The sequence below is a fragment of the Hyalella azteca genome, unplaced genomic scaffold (genome assembly GCF_000764305.2).
Source record: "Hyalella azteca isolate HAZT.00-mixed unplaced genomic scaffold, Hazt_2.0.2 contig13331, whole genome shotgun sequence".
Taxonomy (NCBI): domain Eukaryota; kingdom Metazoa; phylum Arthropoda; class Malacostraca; order Amphipoda; family Hyalellidae; genus Hyalella; species Hyalella azteca.
The window spans coordinates 226968-248288 of NW_025943257.1; the positions used below are offsets into that span (position 1 = coordinate 226968).

The 21321-nt window shown below is 37.8% G+C and overlaps 1 protein-coding gene across 1 annotated transcript; it reads left to right on the top strand.

Moving 5' to 3' along the window:
* The first annotated feature begins 9187 nt into the window (after positions 1 to 9187).
* Positions 9188 to 13703, top strand: LOC125178860 (monocarboxylate transporter 9-like). The gene is made up of 4 exons (XM_047883605.1): positions 9188 to 9407; positions 9640 to 10290; positions 10599 to 10793; positions 13564 to 13703. Exons 1-4 carry the CDS (start codon positions 9188 to 9190, stop codon positions 13701 to 13703), a joined length of 1206 nt encoding a protein of 401 aa, XP_047739561.1.
* Positions 13704 to 21321: the final 7618 nt, after the last annotated feature.

Genomic DNA, 21321 nt, shown 5'->3' on the forward strand with positions numbered 1-21321 from the left:
GGTACGCACACAGTGAAAGCAGGTTGCCAGCGTGCTGGTTACCTGCTCAGGCTGGCGCCTGAAACCATAGAATACAGAAGCCTATTCGTACAGGTTTTCACTGTGAACCCTTACATTATTATCCTATGTTCATTCTTGTGGCAGGTTGGAGTAGGTTGCCCGCGCGGACAAACCTGCTTTCACTGTGTGCGTACCCTAAGTTATGAAATACTGGCCAGAAGTGATATGAAATTGCTTAAAAACAAATCCAATAACAGTTCAGATGCTTGCAGCTCGCTAAACGCCGTTAAAATTGGTTTGCGTATCGCTGCCTGTTATGCAATGCAAATCATATTGATTTTTTTTATCAAACGAATTATTGATTTTCGTCACTGAAAGAGAAATTTTAACCGCGTGAGGCCGTACGTGTGGTCTCGATGCGGCGTTCAGCGACCGCTCCACCCGACTCTTAAGTAATTTCATATCACTTCTGGCCAGTATTTCGTAACTTAGGCAGGGAATGGTTTCCGATTTGGCAGGGTCAACTATCGAACTTTGGCAATGGTCATTTTCGAATATAAATTTTATGATTTTTCTAGTTGTTTGTAACTGAAAGTGGGAGTTACAGCAGCTCTAGAAACTGGTGCTATAGATTCAGTAAAAATATTCGTGTAGTCTGACAGAAGTTGTCCATGAATGCAAGTTTTATAATTTATACCCAGTCAAATTTTAGATTCCATGCAAGTTCGCCCCGGGTTCCATCCACTCTGCTTAGATGTGAATCAGGTTCAAATCGGCTATCTGCCCTATTCGGCTGGAAATTAGAAGCTTATTGCCGGAGACGATTGCACGATGGGCCAAAAAGGCGCAACATGCGGTCAGTATAATTGTTAAATGTTCAGTTCAATCACTGAATATAAGGTATTGTCTAAATAAATTTTGAACCTTGATCTGAATCGCATTCTCTGAAGCCTCTTAGCAATGACAAGATGTAACATGACTACCCTAATTTGGCACGCTACCCCATACATCTTCTTATTTTTTTGTCGACCGAGATGAGTGACTTTCGCGAATCGTGAGCGATAGTGGATTATTCCTAAATTTTGTGCCATCTGAAAACAGCACACATCCGTGCGCAAATCTAAATTCGCTGTGAAGTTGTTTCATTTGCAGCCGTTTTCTGGAAACGGTTCAACTTTTCAGTTAGCTGAAATTAGACTTTTCTGCAGAAGTACTGATACACAGCGATGTCATCTCAACCCTGTGATTCAAAAATACTCATGTCTCTACCCGATTTCCATCAGGTGGGTGATTAGACTCCTCTCTTTCCACTGACGAGTGACGTGCTAACAATGATATAAACAACTTCTTTCACAGAGTTATAGATTTAATGATGATATTCGAAATATATTAAAACGAATCATGCATAATAAGATGGCTCAAAATTTCGAAAAGAAAGTAAAATTTAGCTCTCTCAATGAAAATATAAAGTTCATTCTCTTAAATCATAAATATGTTTATTCCTAAAAAATTAAAGTGTGTTCCATTTAAAGTCATTAAAAAACACTGAACCGTATCAGTAGTGCAGGCTAGCATTGCAAAAGTGTCTGGCGATGAGTCTGCATAGCACCACAACTAATTTTTAATTTATAAACAAGCAGTAGCTTTTTAAGCTTTAAATTGGTATACTTCGCATGTTCAGCTTTTTGAAGAATTAACAAGAGAATTATTAATAAATTACATTCTCTCGCCTCTAATTGAATTTTTAATTATAAAACATTAAGTAGATTGATAATAACTCAATTTAGTGCATGAAAATTAATTCGAATATTTAGAACATTCCCTTCCAGGCTCACGCATATTATGAGAGCGCAGTAGTTAGGATTGAACGGTACAAAATATAGCATGCGCTCAGTAAAGCAATGGACCACTAAGATGAAATTAAGAGTACGCCGCATAGGTTGTATTCTTCGTTGGTTTTGCCGTCGAAGCAATGATAGTTGTTCAAACTACCGAGCATAATCGTAAACAACAACATTAGGACGTGATGCATTCACTCGATCACCAAAACTGTTTTTCGACGAAACATCGACCCCTAAATTAGCACATATTGTTGCTGAAATAACACGAATGATAAGCAATTTTCTCGAAATGATACTGGTTTCCTTACGGCAAGAAGTGGTTCAGAAAATAGGAAAAATTTCATATCCTCATCAAAATATTGCATTTGAAGAATTCACTAAACGCTCATAGCACGGGAGTTAGTTGCGATGCTAGCATTCGGGTGGCTACGATGGCAGTCATAAAATAAGCTCAAGTGCTGCGTTGATCCCAAACAAAGAGCACACCTGCCGACCTGTACACAATACGCTGGGCAAAACTCGGCTTGGTTGAAATTTGTTGATGCTTGGTTGAAACTTTAATAAACCAGATGAATGCATCTAAAAGACGACCATATATGACGTTTACCAGCGACTCAGAAACAACCTTCGAGTGCCTCAATTATCAGTAATAAAGTAGTGAATCTTTAAAAGAAATTTCAATGCTGCATTACTGAATAAGTGAATGAAATATCACCGTCCATTTCACTTTACATTTTTTGCTGAAATATTGATGCTTCGTTTCTTCTATTACAATCGAATTTAAGCGTTGTAACCTCGAGTCATCACAGAAACGTAAGTTGTTCATTGAAATCCTTTCATTTTCTGTTAAGGCAATTGCAAGTTAATTCGGCAGGTTGTTAAGGGGTTAATCCTATAGGGGTTCAAAATCATATTGTTTACGATGATCGTTCATGAACTATAACTCAATTGAAGACAAACGGTTGGAAAAATATCGCTTTAAATTCTGTGGTCAAGGTACAGGGCGTAACGCGTAACTTCAGAAAGACAGTCAGTGGCAGTACTTAGAGTCTTAGGCAATAACGGTCGTTGATTGCTAGATATAGTTTTAAAAACTGCATGCAATAAGAATTATTGGTTAGGTCATCTGTGTATAACCGGAAACATCCTCGCGAAGTTGAAATAATTACGGGTAGGGTGCCGACTTTGTTGGAGACTTTGTGTTGGTTTTAAACACAAGGGCTACAGAGTCGCACTTTGGTCAGGCTCTAAATTTCATTTTGTTGAAGAGAGGAGGAATGAACACGAGGAATTTTTCTTAGTATACTGGTGATCTTCATGCGATATACAAATTTCTCTGCACAAGGGTGCACAATTTATTATTCACTGATAGTCCAAAAGCTCCAGGAGCTAAGATTGCAACTTCAGGAAGTACAACGTCGACGAGTCCTAATACTCTGTCAAAAGCAACACAAAAGTGGACAGCAAGAGAGCAAGAGTACGGGTTTGAGCGGGACCACGACGCCGACAACCAGCCGCAGTAATCAGGGGTGCGAGCCCTAATACACTGCCAAGAATCACAAAAGCGGATGGCAGTTACGCCCCAAAATCACGACTATTGAGGGGTTCGAGCCCTCAATAAACCATTGACAATTTACTCGAGCGCAAGGGTTATTAGCCTCTACGACACGAGGAGGGCGCGTACGGTACGGTTAGTAGTCGAACGAAACGCCGCCAGCAGCTGGGACTGGCTAAGAACTCTGCCTACGCCGTATTTAGTTCGTTAGTGAATCTCCTGCTTAGGTCTGGTTAACGTTAAACTAAACGCCCTGTGAGTCAGCTAAGCTTTGTGAGATATGTCAACAACTACAGCAGAGATAGTAGCTCAGATCTGGCTCTCTCCATTCGAGCCGAAACGTTTGGACCACCACCCAGTCAAAAAGTACATGCACAATTTGCCCACGAGGGGTAACTCGGCTAAATAACCTCACAATAATACCTAGTTTACAACGCAATAAAATAGACTAGCATCCTAATTTCTGTAGAGAAAAGACAATATAATACAATATAGTATTATATTGTCAAACTAATCACATGTTAATAGCTGAATAATCATAAACCAATTCTAATGAGACCGAGCTCTTCAACGTCCAAGACCACCGAGAGGATATACGCGCACACGCGCGAGGCTACCAGCAGACTCGACCAATCACGTTGAAGCCACAAGACATTAAGTCTCGTCCCAAGACTCTAATAACTAAATCGTATGATTTAACAAAATAATATTACAGTTAAACGACATTCCATATCCTATAGTAATAAAATAAATCTATTCACGCATTATTAAGTCATATTCTAAACACGAATCCTTTGATGAAGTTGAAGTTTCCAAGTCCAGGCAATACTACTTTATAAAAGAAAAATATTCCGCAAAATTCAAGTTCCGTCACATGTGTATGTAGACAAAATGTTTCCTGCTGATAAATTACAACATGATACGCCAAATTATAATTAATTAGGAATATGTTGATTATCATAGTGAAGAACAGAAATTGAGAAGAAAAAAATTATTAAACTTGGAATCAATAGGATAATTGAATGCCTCCTGGAAAAAATTAACTCATAAAAGAATGAAAAAATTGTTTGGCACACTAAGAAAAATTTATAAAGTGTGACACTTTTTGGCCAATGAACACAGACCATCTTTTTTTATCTTAGATAACTCCTGATGCGAAAATTATTAATTAGTTTGAAATATAAAAAGTGATTTAAAGTTGCTAAACTGTTAAATCTCACTTCGATCATACGTAAGTGGAACAAACGATCGCATGACGTTTCAGAAGTTTGAATTAGATTAGAATATGTGTGCCATCGAGTAGTAAAAATTGCATCGTATGAATAACGTATATTTGAATTTTATTATAACCGGACACATCAAGCAGTCAAGCTACCTGAAGCGATCTTCAATTTCAAGAGTCTTGCGACAGTTCTTGGACTACAAAGAAATCACTTGCTTCTTCGATCGAAGCAGCTGTCCAAGGTTTATACAGCCGTTACCACGATAAATGATTGCTAATTACCACCCACGTCCCATTAATGCTAATTTTCAATGAGGCCCTGCACAAGCATTGTAGATACCTAATCAGTAATTGGATACACAAACTCAAAGCCCGGCACATGCGACGTTCTGTACGCGACGTTAATCAACTGTTTTCTGGCACATATGCGTCTGAAACAGTGCCGAGAACATATCCCTTGTAAAGCAACGCAAAAACGATAAATACCATAAGCACGTATGTCACAAAAAAATATAAGCTGATTTAATATAAGCTGATTTATGTGCGGCAAAACTTTCACCTTCGATCGTTCGCTCAAATTGACATATTAAAAATATCTTTCTTAAACCTATAATGAAAAATTATAGTATGTGATCCGTGCTAGGAAGCAATCGGAAAGTTAAACATGATTTATCCGGCATCGGAAATAGCTGCAAATAGTCCTGATTCCAAAATTTGTCAAAAAAAACTGACCAACAAAGCTTTCAAAGCTCTTTTTTCATCTCGAGGGTACGGCACAAACGATAGTGAAAACAAGCTCTGCAAGGGTTCTTCGCGTCAGCAAAGTCTGCTTGATAGAAAATGGAGTTGGGTGGCCCTCATGATGGCTTTTTACATTCAAGTAAGTAATTTGCTTACCTCCGCTGTTATTTATGGTAGGAAACTTAGATCATACGTTATTGTTGAGTGAAGGAATCATACAGATGCGCCTTACCTTGTGCAGATGAACCCACCCGTGTTGGCTAAAGCGAAGATCTTTTGCAGTTCTATATTCCTTAGTATCCTTAGTATTTGTTTGGGACATAGCAGTCCCAGGCCACGATGGATCGCCGCCTCTGATTATCGTTCATCCGCCCTCATTTGGGCCACCTGATGCACGATGCTGTTGCTTGCTTCTCGCCGCTGGTAGTGTTGCAGGGGAGGTCGATCTGGGATTGTGCTCAGGAACACGTCTAGTTGTCTCTTGAAGGTCTCGAGGGTGAACTCCCCCTCTCTTTGATCACTTGGTAGGGCGTTGAACAGCCTTGGCCCTGCCACGGAAAGCGATCCTTCCCGCAGGGATTGAAATCTGACTGCGGATCTGTTACGCAGGGATCTTGCACAGTCTCCCCCTTCTCTCGTTGAATGAGCTGCTCTCCGAGCAGTTCGTCTAAGCATGTTATTCGTGCTGCTAAAATTGCATCTACGCGAAATTTGTAGACATTTATTATCCTTTGGTTGTACATTAAAATGGAAATGAGACCTCCGCATTGCCTCGCACATCATTATTTGAAGTTCCAGTTTACTCATAATATATATTTCAGTTAGTTGCTATTTTGAACTGAATTCCATTTAATCACACGGGCTATTTTTAAGGGAAAATAGTTATTTCCATTACATTCGATTGTAAGACTTTCAGCCGTTTCGATTTTCAAAGTTATTTGTCCTCCACATCAAAATGGGCAGGGTGGCCCAGTGGTTAAAGTTCAGAGTACCAGGATTGACGCATTAGAGAGGCGCGGATTCGATCCCAGCTCTGTGTATTATAATCAAAAAATGAATTGTTTGTTACTTCTTGGAGCTTTTCTATGATGCATTATTCACCAGCACTCATGACTCAATTCATGAACTGAAATTCGAATGACGATTGAAAAGATTCATTAATTTTTTGTAATAAAAATATACTGAAATGTATAGGTTCTCCTGATATAGGCTCGTAAATGATTTACCAATAAAATCTAGACTCGGAATCAACTCTTCTCTCTTAGTCTCTATAGTAGACAGTTTTGGCCTAATCTGTACATATTTTCCTTCCATTACTTTGAATGTTCAAACTACTTACGTAACTATGGGACGCTGTTGTACGTAACTGTTATTGCGTCAGGATAACTCATCAGAATCTATTTTATGTGGGGTTAGATCCTGGTCGCTGGTCGTTATTTTGTCGAAAATTCTAGCACATATCGGTAATACCGCCTCCCAGAAAAAAATTCGCAAATAATTGCCCTAGTCTGCAATAAATTTCTCGCAAATTCTTCGATTAAAACCAAAAAATTATATGATAAAAATACAAAAAATTCTGGTAGGTTGCTGAGGCACGGAGCATTGAATGGATGATAAGGAAAGTTTGGGTGCATTGTTCATTCTACGAGATGAAGAAATTCATTCTCACATTTAGGTTTTTATTCTTCACTCGAGGCTGATTAATTTTCATTTGGAAGTGAAAAGCCAATATATAGACATTTCATTACCATATTATTTCGTGAGAGGAAGACTTTCGGCGAATAGAACTATAGAAATCGTAAAATTGATCAAAACTCTCCAGAAGAGACTCGTTACTTATTGACAGTTCTCAAATCGGGGACTTTCATGTTCATTCATGAGCTGTGAGTGAAGTATGAAGTGCCGAACCGCTCATAAAATCATTTATTAATCAAATATCAGTATATGTAAGTCAGACAAAGTAACAGACGACCAAATTTTATTGACTTAGTAGAAATTCCCTAAGCCGTCCTTGGCCTTTTTTGTGGTGTAATACGGCCTTCAAAAAGTACTACGGAGTTATCAAAATAGATAACTAATTCGTTACAGCACCCTCCTCGAGGAGATAATATACAACTTTAAAACTAATACATACAAATTAACAATTTTTTTATATATTTAAAGAGCTAAACATCTAGAACATTTTGTATTGCATAGTAAAAAATTGGCCACGATTGATATTTTTAGACAGTTCATAATTCAACTATATTAATAGAGCGAACTCATAACTTTATATAGATCTTGTATGATTACTCGGCGTTACAGGGACAGATAACAATTCCTGAGATGCCTCCCGATTGCAGCCAATATATGATATACATACATTTACTATCCACGCATGAAAATTGTTCATTCGAACATGACTATCAGTCGTAAGCGTTCATCCATTTCGAATGTTTTAAATAATTTGTACGCTCTCAAAGATATCGTCTTCATCTTCTTTTATCTCGAAAGTGTTATTCGTCAAGCGTTTCTATACCTTATTCAACACTTAAACTTTTTCTTATATGCATACGTAATCATCATACCTTCAAGCGATGTTCTATCATGTGAACTTTGTACACATTTGCTCGTCAGGTTTGCCTATGTATTCACGTTCCCAGCATTCTAACATTCTATTACATTTTTACATTCTGTTCCTTCTCCGACGTTGGCTTGAGCAAGTTGGTATTCTGGAAGTAGTGAACATTCGAAGTGACAAAATTGTCTGCATGTGTTACATCTTAGTGCCAATTGTCCAAAATTGCATTTGTTGCATTCCAGACATTCTCCGGCAGGTTTACTAACACAGACTTTGGCTGCCATATTTCACAATCAATTGGTGACTCACTCACTTTTTACTGACTTTACTTAATTCCAGACTATTCACTGTAACACTTCAGTACAGAATGCAATAACACAGTTGAACCGGCAAAATTAAATGTAACCGTTGGATCGCGCGCGACACCGAACGTCCGTTCGCCACGCTGCCACAACAAATATTCTGATCGATTTTCATTCAGCCTGCTCGGATAATGATATAGCTAGGTATTTATTCGACACGAAAGCAAGAAACCTGCAAATCTAAAACTCTGACAACTATTAATGAATACCAATGAATATTTTACGTGCTCTGTTGTGACTTTTTATTTCGCAAGATTAACTCTTTTATATCTTTCCTTTTTGCCTTAATATATCGATAAATGCTTACAGTATAACAATCCACTATAAACTTTTTTGTGAAAACCGTCAATGCAAAATAATAATGAATGATGTGCGTTGGGAAGAAATCAGCTGATTGAAGTCTCGATTGATCAGTTTTCTCGAAATCATAGTTTAATCTCTGTCGATTTTCATACTCACGACTCAACTAATACAATTTTTAAGATAATATCCTTTAATTTTACAATGATAGATGCCTCAATTACTTGTTTTTTCGGAAATTGATTTGTTACCAAACTATTTGGGTTATACTTCAACCGATATATCCAGTTATACTACAACCTGCTTTAGTTTCTGGATTATATTGATGAACAATACTTTAAATATATGAAAGTCCTTTTTTTTAAATCCACGCAAAGAATAAATGAACAGCTCCGAATTAAAGAATTGTAGCTCAAATTTAAAGAGCTATTACTTGTCGATGAAGGCACTCAATTCAACTAACTTGCAGAAGTTGAATATCATGATAATTCATAATGAAGTTGAATCTTCCGCGTAATTTCATAATGTACTTATATTTTCATATGCAATTTTCAGATCTTTGTTGGCTTTTTGTCTTCATGCTTCGGCGTATTCTTCAGCCAAAAAATGTCTTCGTTCTCCGCATCATCATCGCTGAGCAGCGGCATTTTCACGCTGCACCTTTTCTTCTACGACCTGGGCTCGCTAATTTGCCCTGACATCGCCTCCAAGCTCGGCCACAGAAGCACGACCTTCGTCGCTCTCGTCACGGCCTTCTTCTCCTTCGTGCTGCTGGCGCTCTGTGACGGCCTGGGAGTCATCTTCACTGCGTACGGCGTAGTACTTGGTGAGACTTCTCACTTTAAAGTCTCTGCAGATTCGAGATGCTTAGCTTTTCAATTAATTTAATCACCCATGTACTAATAGGTTGAAATATGATAGCGTATATTGCAAGACCTATCACTGTATCCTGAAGAACTCTACAATGCCGGTCAGATAAGTGGATTAGTTCCACATCCGACTGACACATCAGTTATCTAACACCTAAAACGCCTAATCTTTCTTTGGCTCCCCTTCAGCGCTGAGCGGAGGCTTTCTTTACAACGTTACCCTGCTAATGGGGCCGATGTACTTTGAGAAGTACAGAAGACCTGCACTTTCGTGCATCACAGTTGGCATGGGTGCCTCGGGCGTGATCTCCCCGCACCTCGTGCGATACCTCATAGACTTTTACGGCTACTCGGGGGGCTTGCTGCTCTACGGCGCCTGCTTCCTGCAGGCCTGCGTGCTCGTCGCCCTAGTAAGGCCAGCACGAATGCGTCCCGAAAAAGTTCCTGATGATTTCATTTACAAACACCAGAGTTTGGAAGAAATCACTCCGAAGACTGAGAATTGCCCTTCATTGAGATGGAACTGTTCTTTCAATTTATATTCAAAACTCAAAGTTTGGCTGAGCGATAAATTAAAAGCCATGAAAAACGAAAAGGTTTTTATGATGGTATTAGCTCGAAGCCTCTTCCAAACAAGTTGCACCAATTTTTATTCCTTTTTGCCTTTTATTCTACAAAGTAATGGGTTCACGCCCCAGTTTTCAGCTCAATGCCTAGCGAACAGTGCCATAATGGGCACATTAGTTCGCATTGTGGTCACCCTGACAGTAAACCATCAACGCTTCAGAAGAAAAACTGCGCTATGCGTTGCCTCAATAATCGCTGGGGTCTTAGACATAGGTAAGTGTTTCAATAAATGAAGTGCTTAAAACTGCTGAAATACTTGCTAACTATGAATGGTTAAACTCAATCGAATCGAGAATCGATGATAATATAAAATTTCAAAATTTACTAAAGTTTAGTCTTACAACATTGATCGTGTACTCAGCACGTTCGCTTCTAACCTAGCTTTAAGGCTTCGGCTGCACTTAGCGCGGGTGAGATGATCTCAGAGCTTCTTTGAATGAACAAGATGTTTGTTGCATTTTTGGCTATAATTAGTATAGTAAAATCTGTCGCTGGAGTGCAAAACAATTTTTCTGACACAGGGTTCATTTTCTCTCACGGGGACGAGCACGTGTTGACAGCCCTCAGCGTCGTGCACGGTTTTGGGGTCGGCATATTCTCTAGCATTTTCTATGCCATCCTTATTGACATCGTCGGCCTGGAACTTTATCCTCAATGCCTTGCTGTCTTAGCGATTGTGCTGGCAGTGACAGGCACTTCAATGTCTCCAATTTTAGGTAAGTAAACCAACCAATTGTTTAGCTTAAATGTGGTAAAAGTAAAAAAAAAATTGTAGAAAAGCAAAAGTAAAAAAATTGTAGCTGGTATTGCAAATTAATTGCAGAACCAATCATTTTTAAGCACTATTCAAGTCTCACCACCAACTACCAATATTAGATCACATCACAGGTTTCGTCACAATTGGAACCTTAGTCAGGGTTGCACGAGGGTTGACGACGGAAACCCATTTAATAAAAAGATGTTGCGAAAAAAATCCAATTCAGTGTGCATAGCATTAAAAGTTGAGCAAATACGGAAGCCACGATTTATCGATGTTTTAATACCAATTAATTTGAAACGAAATGAGCAATAACTGAAAAAGCTGGTGCTTAAACCGGTAAACGCTGACATCCGGAATACAGAGGTCTGGAAACAGCCATTAGATTTTGTAACATTGCAATTGAGAAAAGATAAACTATTCTTGGTTTCAAGCTCCATGGTGAATTTTATTGACTGATGTTGGAGGTTAAGATAATCAAAGAAACGGCCCACATGAGAGGGTTGCTTGAAAAGTAAAAAAGTATCATCGACATATCGGTTATAGAAAACAGGCTTAATATCAAGGGAACAATTGGCCAGCCATATAGCCTTGTGAAAATACGTGAAAATATTTGCAAAAGTAGGAGCGAGTGGAAGACCCATGCCCAAGCCGTCAATTTGTCTGTAAAATTTGCCAGCAAATACGAAACAAGTGTTTAAAACCGATAGTTCAAGATGAGATTGAAAAATTTTGCGGTTCAAACCCATGAAAATGTCATTAATCTCTTAGAACAAAGAATTCAGTCAAATATCAATAGTTTCATGAAGAGGTATATTTGTAAACAAATTCTCTACATCAAATGAAGCCATAGTCAAATCCTGAACATTGGTGAAACTCTTCAAGCGGTCTACGAAAACGTAAGAATTGTCTACCATATATCGATTGGTTTTCAAGCAGTTCAACACTGGGATCAAAAATTTAGCAAGCTTGAAACTCGGAGTGTTTTAAGCAGCATAAATGGGTCGAAGCTGCAAATTCGAAGCGAAATCTGGCTTATGAATTTTAGGCTGTTTCCAGACCTCTTTCTTCCGAAAGTCAGCATTTACCGGTTCAAGCAAAATCTTTTTTTAGTTTTTGCTCATTTAGTTTCAAAATAAATGGGATTAAAACATTAATAAATTGTGGCTTCCTTATTTGCTCAACCTCCAATGCTAGACACACTGAATTTAATTTTTTGCGCAACATCTTTTCATTAAATGGATTTCCGTCGCAATTGGTTTATGCTCAAATTAAGAGATTCATGTCTAGGCAATATAATGACGTTGTTCACGATTGTGTCAGTAGGAACCTGATTTATTGTTCTCTTCCCTACTTCGATAATGCATCTGAGACTATGGCTGAAGAATTGAAAGTTTTGTTTAGTAAATAGCTTCCGAATATTAATCTGCAAATGGTGTTAGAGAAATAACTTTAAAATCGGCTCGTTCTTTAAGCATAAAGATGCTCTTCCGTTTTTTATGCGTTCATCCCTAGTATATAGATTCAGTTGTGCGCAGTGCGCACCAGCGTACTTCGGTAGACGTCCCGAAATGTTTACTCTAGGCTGGCGGAGCATAAGGGCAGAGGTCTTAGAACGGGAACATTACTTGCGCATCCTCCTCATTCAGCTGTGCGCGTCTATGCCTAGCAGTGCAGTGTTCCTCGGTGTCCGATATATGTGATTTAAGAGTTCTAGCTTTCACGGCCGGTGTTTCTGACCGGTATTCCAATTTATAACCTCTGTATATTTTTAAACATAAACCTTGTTTAAATGCAGCCCTCAGCTCCTTTCCCCTTGAAATTGTAAATATGCACGTCTCCTCACGTGTATTTTTTTTATTTGTCAATTTAGATTTTTATCTTCAATGTGAATATTAGTTTTCCAATGGATTCTGCTTGTCTTATAGGTTTTGAACTTTGTAACAGACGATGTAGCTGGACTCCGAAACGTTGTCATTCTTAAGAAATGGTGAATTTTTTGGCTGTTTTCTTTGCTTTAAATTCTTGATATCTGAATAAACTTATGGTTATTTCAATGACAGAGATAGAATTTCGTTGCGATAAATTTGTCTCAGTAAATTTAGAGTAACTTTACAGTTAATGTTTGAAATATTTCCTCCTTCTAAATCGTTCACCGATTGATGATTTCAGTGATTTTTAGTAATCTGTTTCACTGTGAATCGTCGGCAGTATATTTTCAACTTGCAGGTGTGATCCGGGACTTCAGCGGCTCCTATTCGGCGGTTCTAAGTACCTGCGCTGCGCTGAAATTTTCTGCCGCAATTTTACTAGTCATCCTCTTTGTCAGAATGAAGAATTCGCTTAACTCTCATAACTGATATGGGATACCTAATTAATATAAGTACCAAAATGATTAACTTACAAATACGAATTATATGCAGATGATAATTGAACCTAATGCACATTAAACACAGAATATCAAAATATAAATGGTTATTTTTGGTAGTTAAAATAAAGGAAAGGCTATAATTCTTAGGAATGAAACGTTGTTTTGTTTTTGAGCATTCGTCTTCCTTTTGTGCAAGCTCGCCTATTGCGACGGCAAACTAATGTATTAGTTCTTTGGAACTGAGTTCGTTAAAGTGGTCTTGGACAGTCAAGGTGGAGTAAAACACACAGTGAAGCGATAATGAATACCTATATTTATATTACGGATCGCATGATTAAGCGGGAAGACTGTACGCAAGACTTTATAGCTCCAGCCAGCAAAGAATTGCTAGAGAGGCTGGGCGGTGACTGGCTATATGCTATCGGTGCAGAGGTGACTGAAGAGAACCGCAAGCGTGATATCACTGAAGGTGGCATACGCAACCAATGTAACAGCTGATAATGTCGGTCAGAACCGGACATTTAAGGTTTGATGAGCCTTACAGTCTTTGTGGTGGACAGAAGAGGAAATTTTATACGTATTCTACCATATCTACGAACTAGGCCTAGGACAAACTTCTCCAGAGCAAGCTTCCCACCGATGCACACAGCGCGCCAGTACTGGTACCTGGAATAAATTTTTGTAACAAATTTTATTCGAAGTAAAATGCACCGCTCAATATATGGAGACAGAAAAATTATTTCTGCCTCAAAACTCATTGATTACTTGCCATGCAGGAAGAGACAGAAATATCTTTCAAGAATTATTCAATGCGCTCGCAAGAACGCCTTTCAAAGGTGACGGATTAACTCAATTTCATCATGTTGCTTTTTCATTTCTATCCTTTCTACAACCTGGAGAAGGTCTTGATATTGTATTATAAAATATAATACTACTTTAATGGATCCTGCTGACAGAAAATTGTATCCAAATGATATTCCATACATCAAAGTTTCAATAGCGGGGAAAACACTTTTCAAAAAGCGCCCCTACCTAAAAACTCGCTATACGTACGTTGCGTTGTCTATGTGAGCGATAGTTATACTGAAAAAAACGTTGATATTGCATAATGTTTGTAAGCATGTTAGGGCTTTTTCAGTGAAAAACAATGAAGTCTCAGAGACAGTTTCCGTCATTTCACATTTCTCAAATTGCGCCCCAAACTGTGTAATGAAAGGTCAAATATTGCCCCGCGTAGATCGTCGCACTGAATTTGGCACTTAATTATCTCAACTTTCAAATGTTTCTGAACAAGTTTCGAAACAGAAACCCAAGCCGGACTAATCATATTACTATAGATTCATTCTCGTATTGTTATGCACCGACTCGTCTTCTACTTACAATTTAATAACTCGCTATCGTCTTTTATTTGAATTGAACTAATGTTTTACTGATAGTCCTTTTCAGCCATGCCGCATTTGAAATTTTTTGGATAGTATTAGTGCGGACGATTTTTCAAGAATGTAGCAAGATTATGTGATAAGCTCATATCGATATTGACGAAATAATGCTAGTAATAACTATTTCTTTAATACCAGGCAATTTAGGCACGTACAACTTTATGCAAATGAATGATATATGACCAAGCAATTGCAATGAAACTTAACCACAAAAATATACTTTTCGAATAAAAATACATTGCTGAAAAGTTCCAACTGAATATCTATTTCCTACAGCTCTCAACATCACTTTCATTGTGTGCCTGCGAGTTGCAGACATCAACTCTGCAGCAGCCAGATTAACTGGCTGCGCGATACGGGAGCCATAACCCACAACTCTGCTGATGTGGTTTCATGTTTGGCAATGCACGCTTGATGCTCTATCTGCATCCCGCTATATATTATGAACAGACGCTGCATGTACACACGGGGCATTCTGCCGCATTCAATGTTCATAATTTTCTCCAAATACCAAGGAATTTTGCGCATCTTTAACATGTTCACATAATAAAAACCAAATTACTGATTTACTTTTCTAATAATACAGTTTAGCAGATAAAATTTTAATATCCTAAATCAATTCTGGAATTGAATAAACTTTCTGAATTAAAACTGTGACAATACCAATTAACAACCTCTCACAACTTCGCCCTCATAGAGAACGTACTTTATTAAAAGAATATCATCGTTTATTCGAGCAGCAATAGTTATGTATAATTGCACTAACAAATAGAGTCATTTTGATGTGGGAGATGCAGGATATTTAAGCAAACTTCATCGCTTCGAGGAGAAAATTTTCGTAACGCTGGAGGATATTCGTGACGCTGAAGGATATTCGTGACATTGAAGGATATTCATGACGTTGAAGGATGTTCGTGACGCTGAAGGATATTCGTGACATTGGAGGACATTCTTGATGCTGGAAGATATTTGTGACGCTGGAGGATATTGGTGACGCTGAAGGATATTCGTGACACTGGAGGACATTCTTGATGCTGGAGGACATTTGTGACGCTAGAGAATATTCGTGACACTAGAGGATATTCGTAAAGCTGGAGGATATTCGTGATGCAGGAGGACATTCTAGGCGTCATAATTAGAGCAACAATAGCTCTCGGTGTCAAGGCCTCCTCGTGAGCAGGGTCTCCAGTCTCGAAATTTGTTTTCCGCATTTGGCGATCGAAATGGCAAGAGTTGCTTATAATTTTCATCAACACACGGCCATAATTAGATTTACCTAGAGAATCGTGGAAATATAAGACATGTCTTACGGATTACATTACTTCCAATACTCTGGCGATTAATTAGCTTTATAGACAATTTCAGGACTCACTGTGCATTAAAGCTTTCAACAATAGAACCGTTTCAGGAGAATATAGTTGAATTTTGAAGCCAAGACTTGCGTGGGAGTTGAATTTGCGGCTCACGGCTTTGGGTAAAGATGCATCACCCGCCTTTTTTAAATTAACTTTACATGAGAATATGATTGCTGATGGATATTGTCACTGCTTGGCTACTTGATAAGCGCTTGGCTTATTTAGAGCAAAACTTTTCAACTTATGGATTATAAATGTTTCCTATTTCTAATTTGTGTGAGTTAGGCACATTTTTTTTAAGCATTTCTGCAATGATTTATTAAACATTATGAAATATTTAGTGTGTTTTCCGCAGAGTTCTCAAAAATTAAATTTTCTATGCTATTGAGATTTAAATAAAACATTTATTTCGCGATTCTATTTATTTATGATTCCATTATCAATTTTAATTGAACTCTTCGATGAGGAATGTTTTAGATTCAATTATATATGTAAGTGAATGACATGCAATATTTTCATCAATCGAATTTGGTTCAGGAAAATTCTTTGTTAAAAGTAGTGTAGATCCTTAATGTTATGAGAGTTAACACCATTTAATCATGTTTTTGCATGCATGGCAGCTGGGTGATGGTAGGAACTACCCCACGAAAAAAACGCCTATTGGAATCCAGCTCATGGTTCATTTTGTGTATGCTGCTTTGCTGCAAGATAAAATCTACACTCTTTCCAATTCTAAGTGGGCTTACTAATAAAATTCGTGTTGTTTTGTATCAACTACTGCTTTATTTTGAATTCAACACCATTTCCAATGGTGATGCCGACAGTATTATCTCCAGTACCGGTAGTCACTAAGTCTTTCTCGACAGCTGGGCGCGATTGCAATAATATTTTATCTCCTCCCCGTCGTTATTTATGCACAAAATTAATATATATTTTCCTTTTTATCAATTCATTTTCCCTTTATAATTCGTACATATATATAGATTTTATTCAAATGAGAAGCTATATTAGGTCTATGAGTCTGAATTAATTCACTTTCATATGATTAGTTCTAGAGTGAAAGTATATAAACATTTTACTAAGAAAATCGTTAATTTAATGTCCAAATGAGTGAGTTTTTGTGGTTTATAGCATGAATAATTTTGACTGACATATCATCACTCGAACCCAAAAAAAATTCCTCCTTCATCGCGTAAGCCACACAGTTTGGTATATCACGTGATATTGTACCATGAGTAACATATGGAATGCTGTTCTAATAACAGTACAAATTAGTTTCCAATACTCTCATTTTAATTTTGAAAATTCTGTATTTCATTATTCAGTTATTTTTCGACTTTAAGAGCTTAAAATATGTATTAGTCGATATAAAAATGCTTCGTGTCAGTGTAATTGTTAAATGTTCAGTTCAATCACTGAATATAAGGTATTGTCTAAATAAATTTTGAACCTTGATCTGAATCGCATTCTTTGAAGCCTCTCAGCAATGACAAGATGCAACATGACTACCCTAATTTGGCACTCTACCCCATTCATCTTATTCTTCTTTTTTTTTTTTTTTTTTTTTTTGTCGACCGAGATAAGTGAATTTCGCGAATCGTGAACGATAGTGGATTATTCTTAAATTTTATGCCATCTGAAGACAGCACACTTCCGAGCACAAATCTTAATTTGCTATGAAGTTATTCCATTTGCAGTCGTTTTCTGAAAACGGTTCAACTTTTCCGTGAGCTGAAATTAGACTTTTTTCTGCAGAAGTACTGACTTTTTCTGCAGAAGTACTGACTACCCGACTTCCAACAGGTGGGTAATTAGACTCCTCTCTTTCCACTGACGTGCTAACAACGATATTAACAACTTGTTTCACAGAGTTATAGGTTTAATGATGATGTTCGAAATATATTAAAACGAATCATGCATAATAAGATTGCTCAAAATTTCGAAAAGAAAGTAAAGATTAGCTCTCTCAATAAAAATATAGTTTATTTTCTTTCATTCATAAATATGTTTATTCCTCAAAAAATGAAAGTGTGTGCCATTGAAAGTCGTTAAAAAACACTGAACCGTATCAGTAGCGCAGGCTAGCATTGCAATAGTGTCTGGCGATGAGTCTGCATAGCACCAAAACTAATTTTTAATTAATAAGCAAGCTTTAGCTTAAAGCTCTAAATTGGCATACTTCGCATGTTCAGCTTTTTGAAGAATAAACAAGAAAATTATTAATAAATTCCATTCTCTCGCCTCTAATAGGAGTTTTAATTATAAAACAGTAAGTAGATTAATAATAACTCGATTCAGTGCATGAACGTTAATTTGAATCTTTCAAACAGCCCTCCCCAGTCTCATGCATGTTATGAGAGCGCAGTAGTTACGATAGAACGGTACAAAATGCAACATGCGCTCAGTCCAGCAATGGACCACTAAGATGAAATATAGAGGACGCCGCATGGTTTGTATTCTTTGCTGATTTTCGCGTCGAGGCAATGATAGTTTTTCAAACTACTGAGCATAATCGATTACAGCAACATTAGGACGTGATGCATTCACTCGATCAACAAAACTGTTTTGCGACGAAACATCGACCGCAAATTAGCACATAATGTTGCTGAAAATAACACGAATGATACGCAATTTTCTCGAAATGATACTGGTTTCCTTATGGTAAGAAGTGGTTCAGAAAATAGGAAAAATTTCATATCTTCATCAAGATATTGCATTGGAAGAATTCACTAAACACTCAGCGCGCGGGCGTTAGTTGTGATGCTAGCATTCGGGTCGCTCGGATGGCAGTCATAAAATACGCGCAAGTGTTGAGTTGATCCCAAACAAAAAGTACACCTGCCGACCTGTACACCTGACGTTAGGCAAAACTCATCACATTGTTGATGCTTCGTTGAAAATTTGATACACCAGACGAATGCATCGTAAAGACGACCTTAAATTTCGTTTACCAGCGACTCTTAAACAACCTTGGAGTGCCTCAATTATCAGTAAAATAAAGGAGTGAGTCTTTAAAAGAAATTTCAGTGCTGGATTACTGAATAAGTAAATGAAATATCACCGTCCATTTCACTATACATTTTTTACTGAAATACTGATACTTTGTTTTTTCGATTACAATCTAATTTAAGCGTCATAACCTCGAGTAATGACATAAACGTAAATTGTTCATTAAAATCCTCTCATTTTCTGTTAAAGCAGGTGCAAGTTAATTCGGCAGGTTGTTTAGGGGTTTTTAATCAAATTGTTTACGATGATCGTTCATGAATTATAACTCAATTGAAGACAAACGGTCGGAAAAATATCGCTTTAAATTCTGTCTGTGGTCTAGGTACAGGGAATAACGTGTAACTTCAGAAAGATTCAGTCAGTGGCAGTACTTAAGAGTCTTAGACAATAACGGTCGTTGATTGCTAGATATAGTTTAAAAAAAAACGGCTTGAAATAGGAATTATTGGTTAAATCATATGTGTGTAACCGGAAACACCCCCGCGAAGTTGAAATAGTTATGGGTAGGGTGCCGACTTTGGTGGAGACTTCGTATTGGTTTTAAACCCAAGAGCTAAAAAGTCGCTTTTTGGTCCGGCTCTAAATTTCATTCGTTGAAGAGAGGAGGAAAGAACACGATGAATTTTCCGTAGTATACTGGTGATCTTCAGGCGATACACAAATTTCTCTACACAAGGGCGCACAATTTATTATTCAATGAAAGTCCTAAAGCTCCAGGAGCTAAGATTGCAACTTCAGGGGGTACAACGTCGACGAGTCGTAATACACTGTCAAAAGCAACACAAAAGTGGACAGCAAAGGTACGGTTTCGAGCCGTACCACGAAGCCGACAACCAGCTGCAGCAATCAGGGGTACGAGCCATAATACTCTGCTAAGAATCACTTAAGTGGACAGCAAGGGTATGAGTTCGAGCCGCAACACGATGCCGACAACCATCCGCAGTGATCAAGGGAACAAGCTCTAATACACTGCCAAGAATCACAAAAGTGGATGGCAGTTACGCCCCAAAAGCACGACTATTGAGGGGTTCGAGCCCTCAATAAACCGCTGTCAATTTACACGAGCACAGGGGTTATTAGCCCCTACGACACGAGGGTGCGTACGGTATGGTCATTAGCCGAACGAAACGCCACCAGCAGCTGGGACCAGCTAAGAACTCTGCTTACGCCGTATTTAGTCCGTTAGTAGATCTCCTGCTTACGTCTGGTTAACGTTAAACTAAACGCCCTGTGAGTCAGCTAAGCTCTGTGAGATATGTCCATGGCTATTACAGAGTTAGAAGTCCAGATCTGGCTCTCTCCATTCGAGTCCAAACGTTTGAACGACCACCCAGTCAAGAAGTACACGCACAATTTGCCCACGTGGGGTAACTCGGCTAAATGACTTCACAATAATACCTAGTTTACAACGCAATAAAATAGACTAACATCCTAATTTATGTAAAAAAACAGACAATATAAAACAATACAATATAGTGTTTAGAGTTTTAATTCTTTGGCAAACTAATTAATACAAGTTAATAGCTGAATAATCATAATCAATTCTAATGAGACCGAGCTCTTCATCGTCTAAGACCACCGAGGGGGATATACGCGCACCCGCGTGAGACTACTAGCTGACTTGACCAATCACGTTGGAGCTACAAGACATTCAGTCTCGTCCCAAGACTCTAATAACTAAATCGTACAATTTAACAAAATAATATCACAGTTAAACGACATTCCATATCCAATAGTCATAAAATAAATCTATTCACGCATTATTAAGTCACATTCTAAACACGAATCCTTTGATGAAGTTGAATCTTCCAAGTCCAGCCAATACTACGCTCTCAAAAAAAAAATATATTCCGCAAAATTCAAATTCCGTTACATGTGAATGTAGATAAAATGTTTCCTGCTGATAAATTACAACAATATACGCCAAATTATAATTAATTAGGAATATGTTGATTATCATAGTGAAGAACAGAAATTGAGAAGAAAAAAATTATTAAACTTGGAATCAATAGATAATTGGATATACAAACTCAAAGCACGGCACATGCGACGTTCAGTACGCGACGTCAATCAACAGTATTCTGGCATATATGCACCTGAAACAGTGCCGAGAACATATCCCGTGTAAAGCAACTCAAAAAAGATAAATACCATAAACATATACGTCACAAAAAAAAAGCTGATTTATGTGCGGAAAAACTTTTCCCTTCGATCGTTCGCTCAAAGTGACATATTACAAATATATTTCTAAAAATAAAAACCAACAATGAAAAATTATAGTACCGGATTTGTGTGTCGATCGGAAAATTAAAC

What these genes read in the sequence shown, in the direction of transcription:
- LOC125178860 (XM_047883605.1), top strand. Translation starts at nt 9,188, where the DNA reads ATGTCTTCGTTCTCCGCATCATCATCGCTGAGCAGCGGCATTTTCACG. An exon ending in TGCGTACGGCGTAGTACTTG is followed by an intron (nt 9,408 to 9,639) that starts GTGAGACTTCTC and finishes GCTCCCCTTCAG; the next exon opens with CGCTGAGCGGAGGCTTTCTT. An exon ending in CGCTGGGGTCTTAGACATAG is followed by an intron (nt 10,291 to 10,598) that starts GTAAGTGTTTCA and finishes TTTCTGACACAG; the next exon opens with GGTTCATTTTCTCTCACGGG.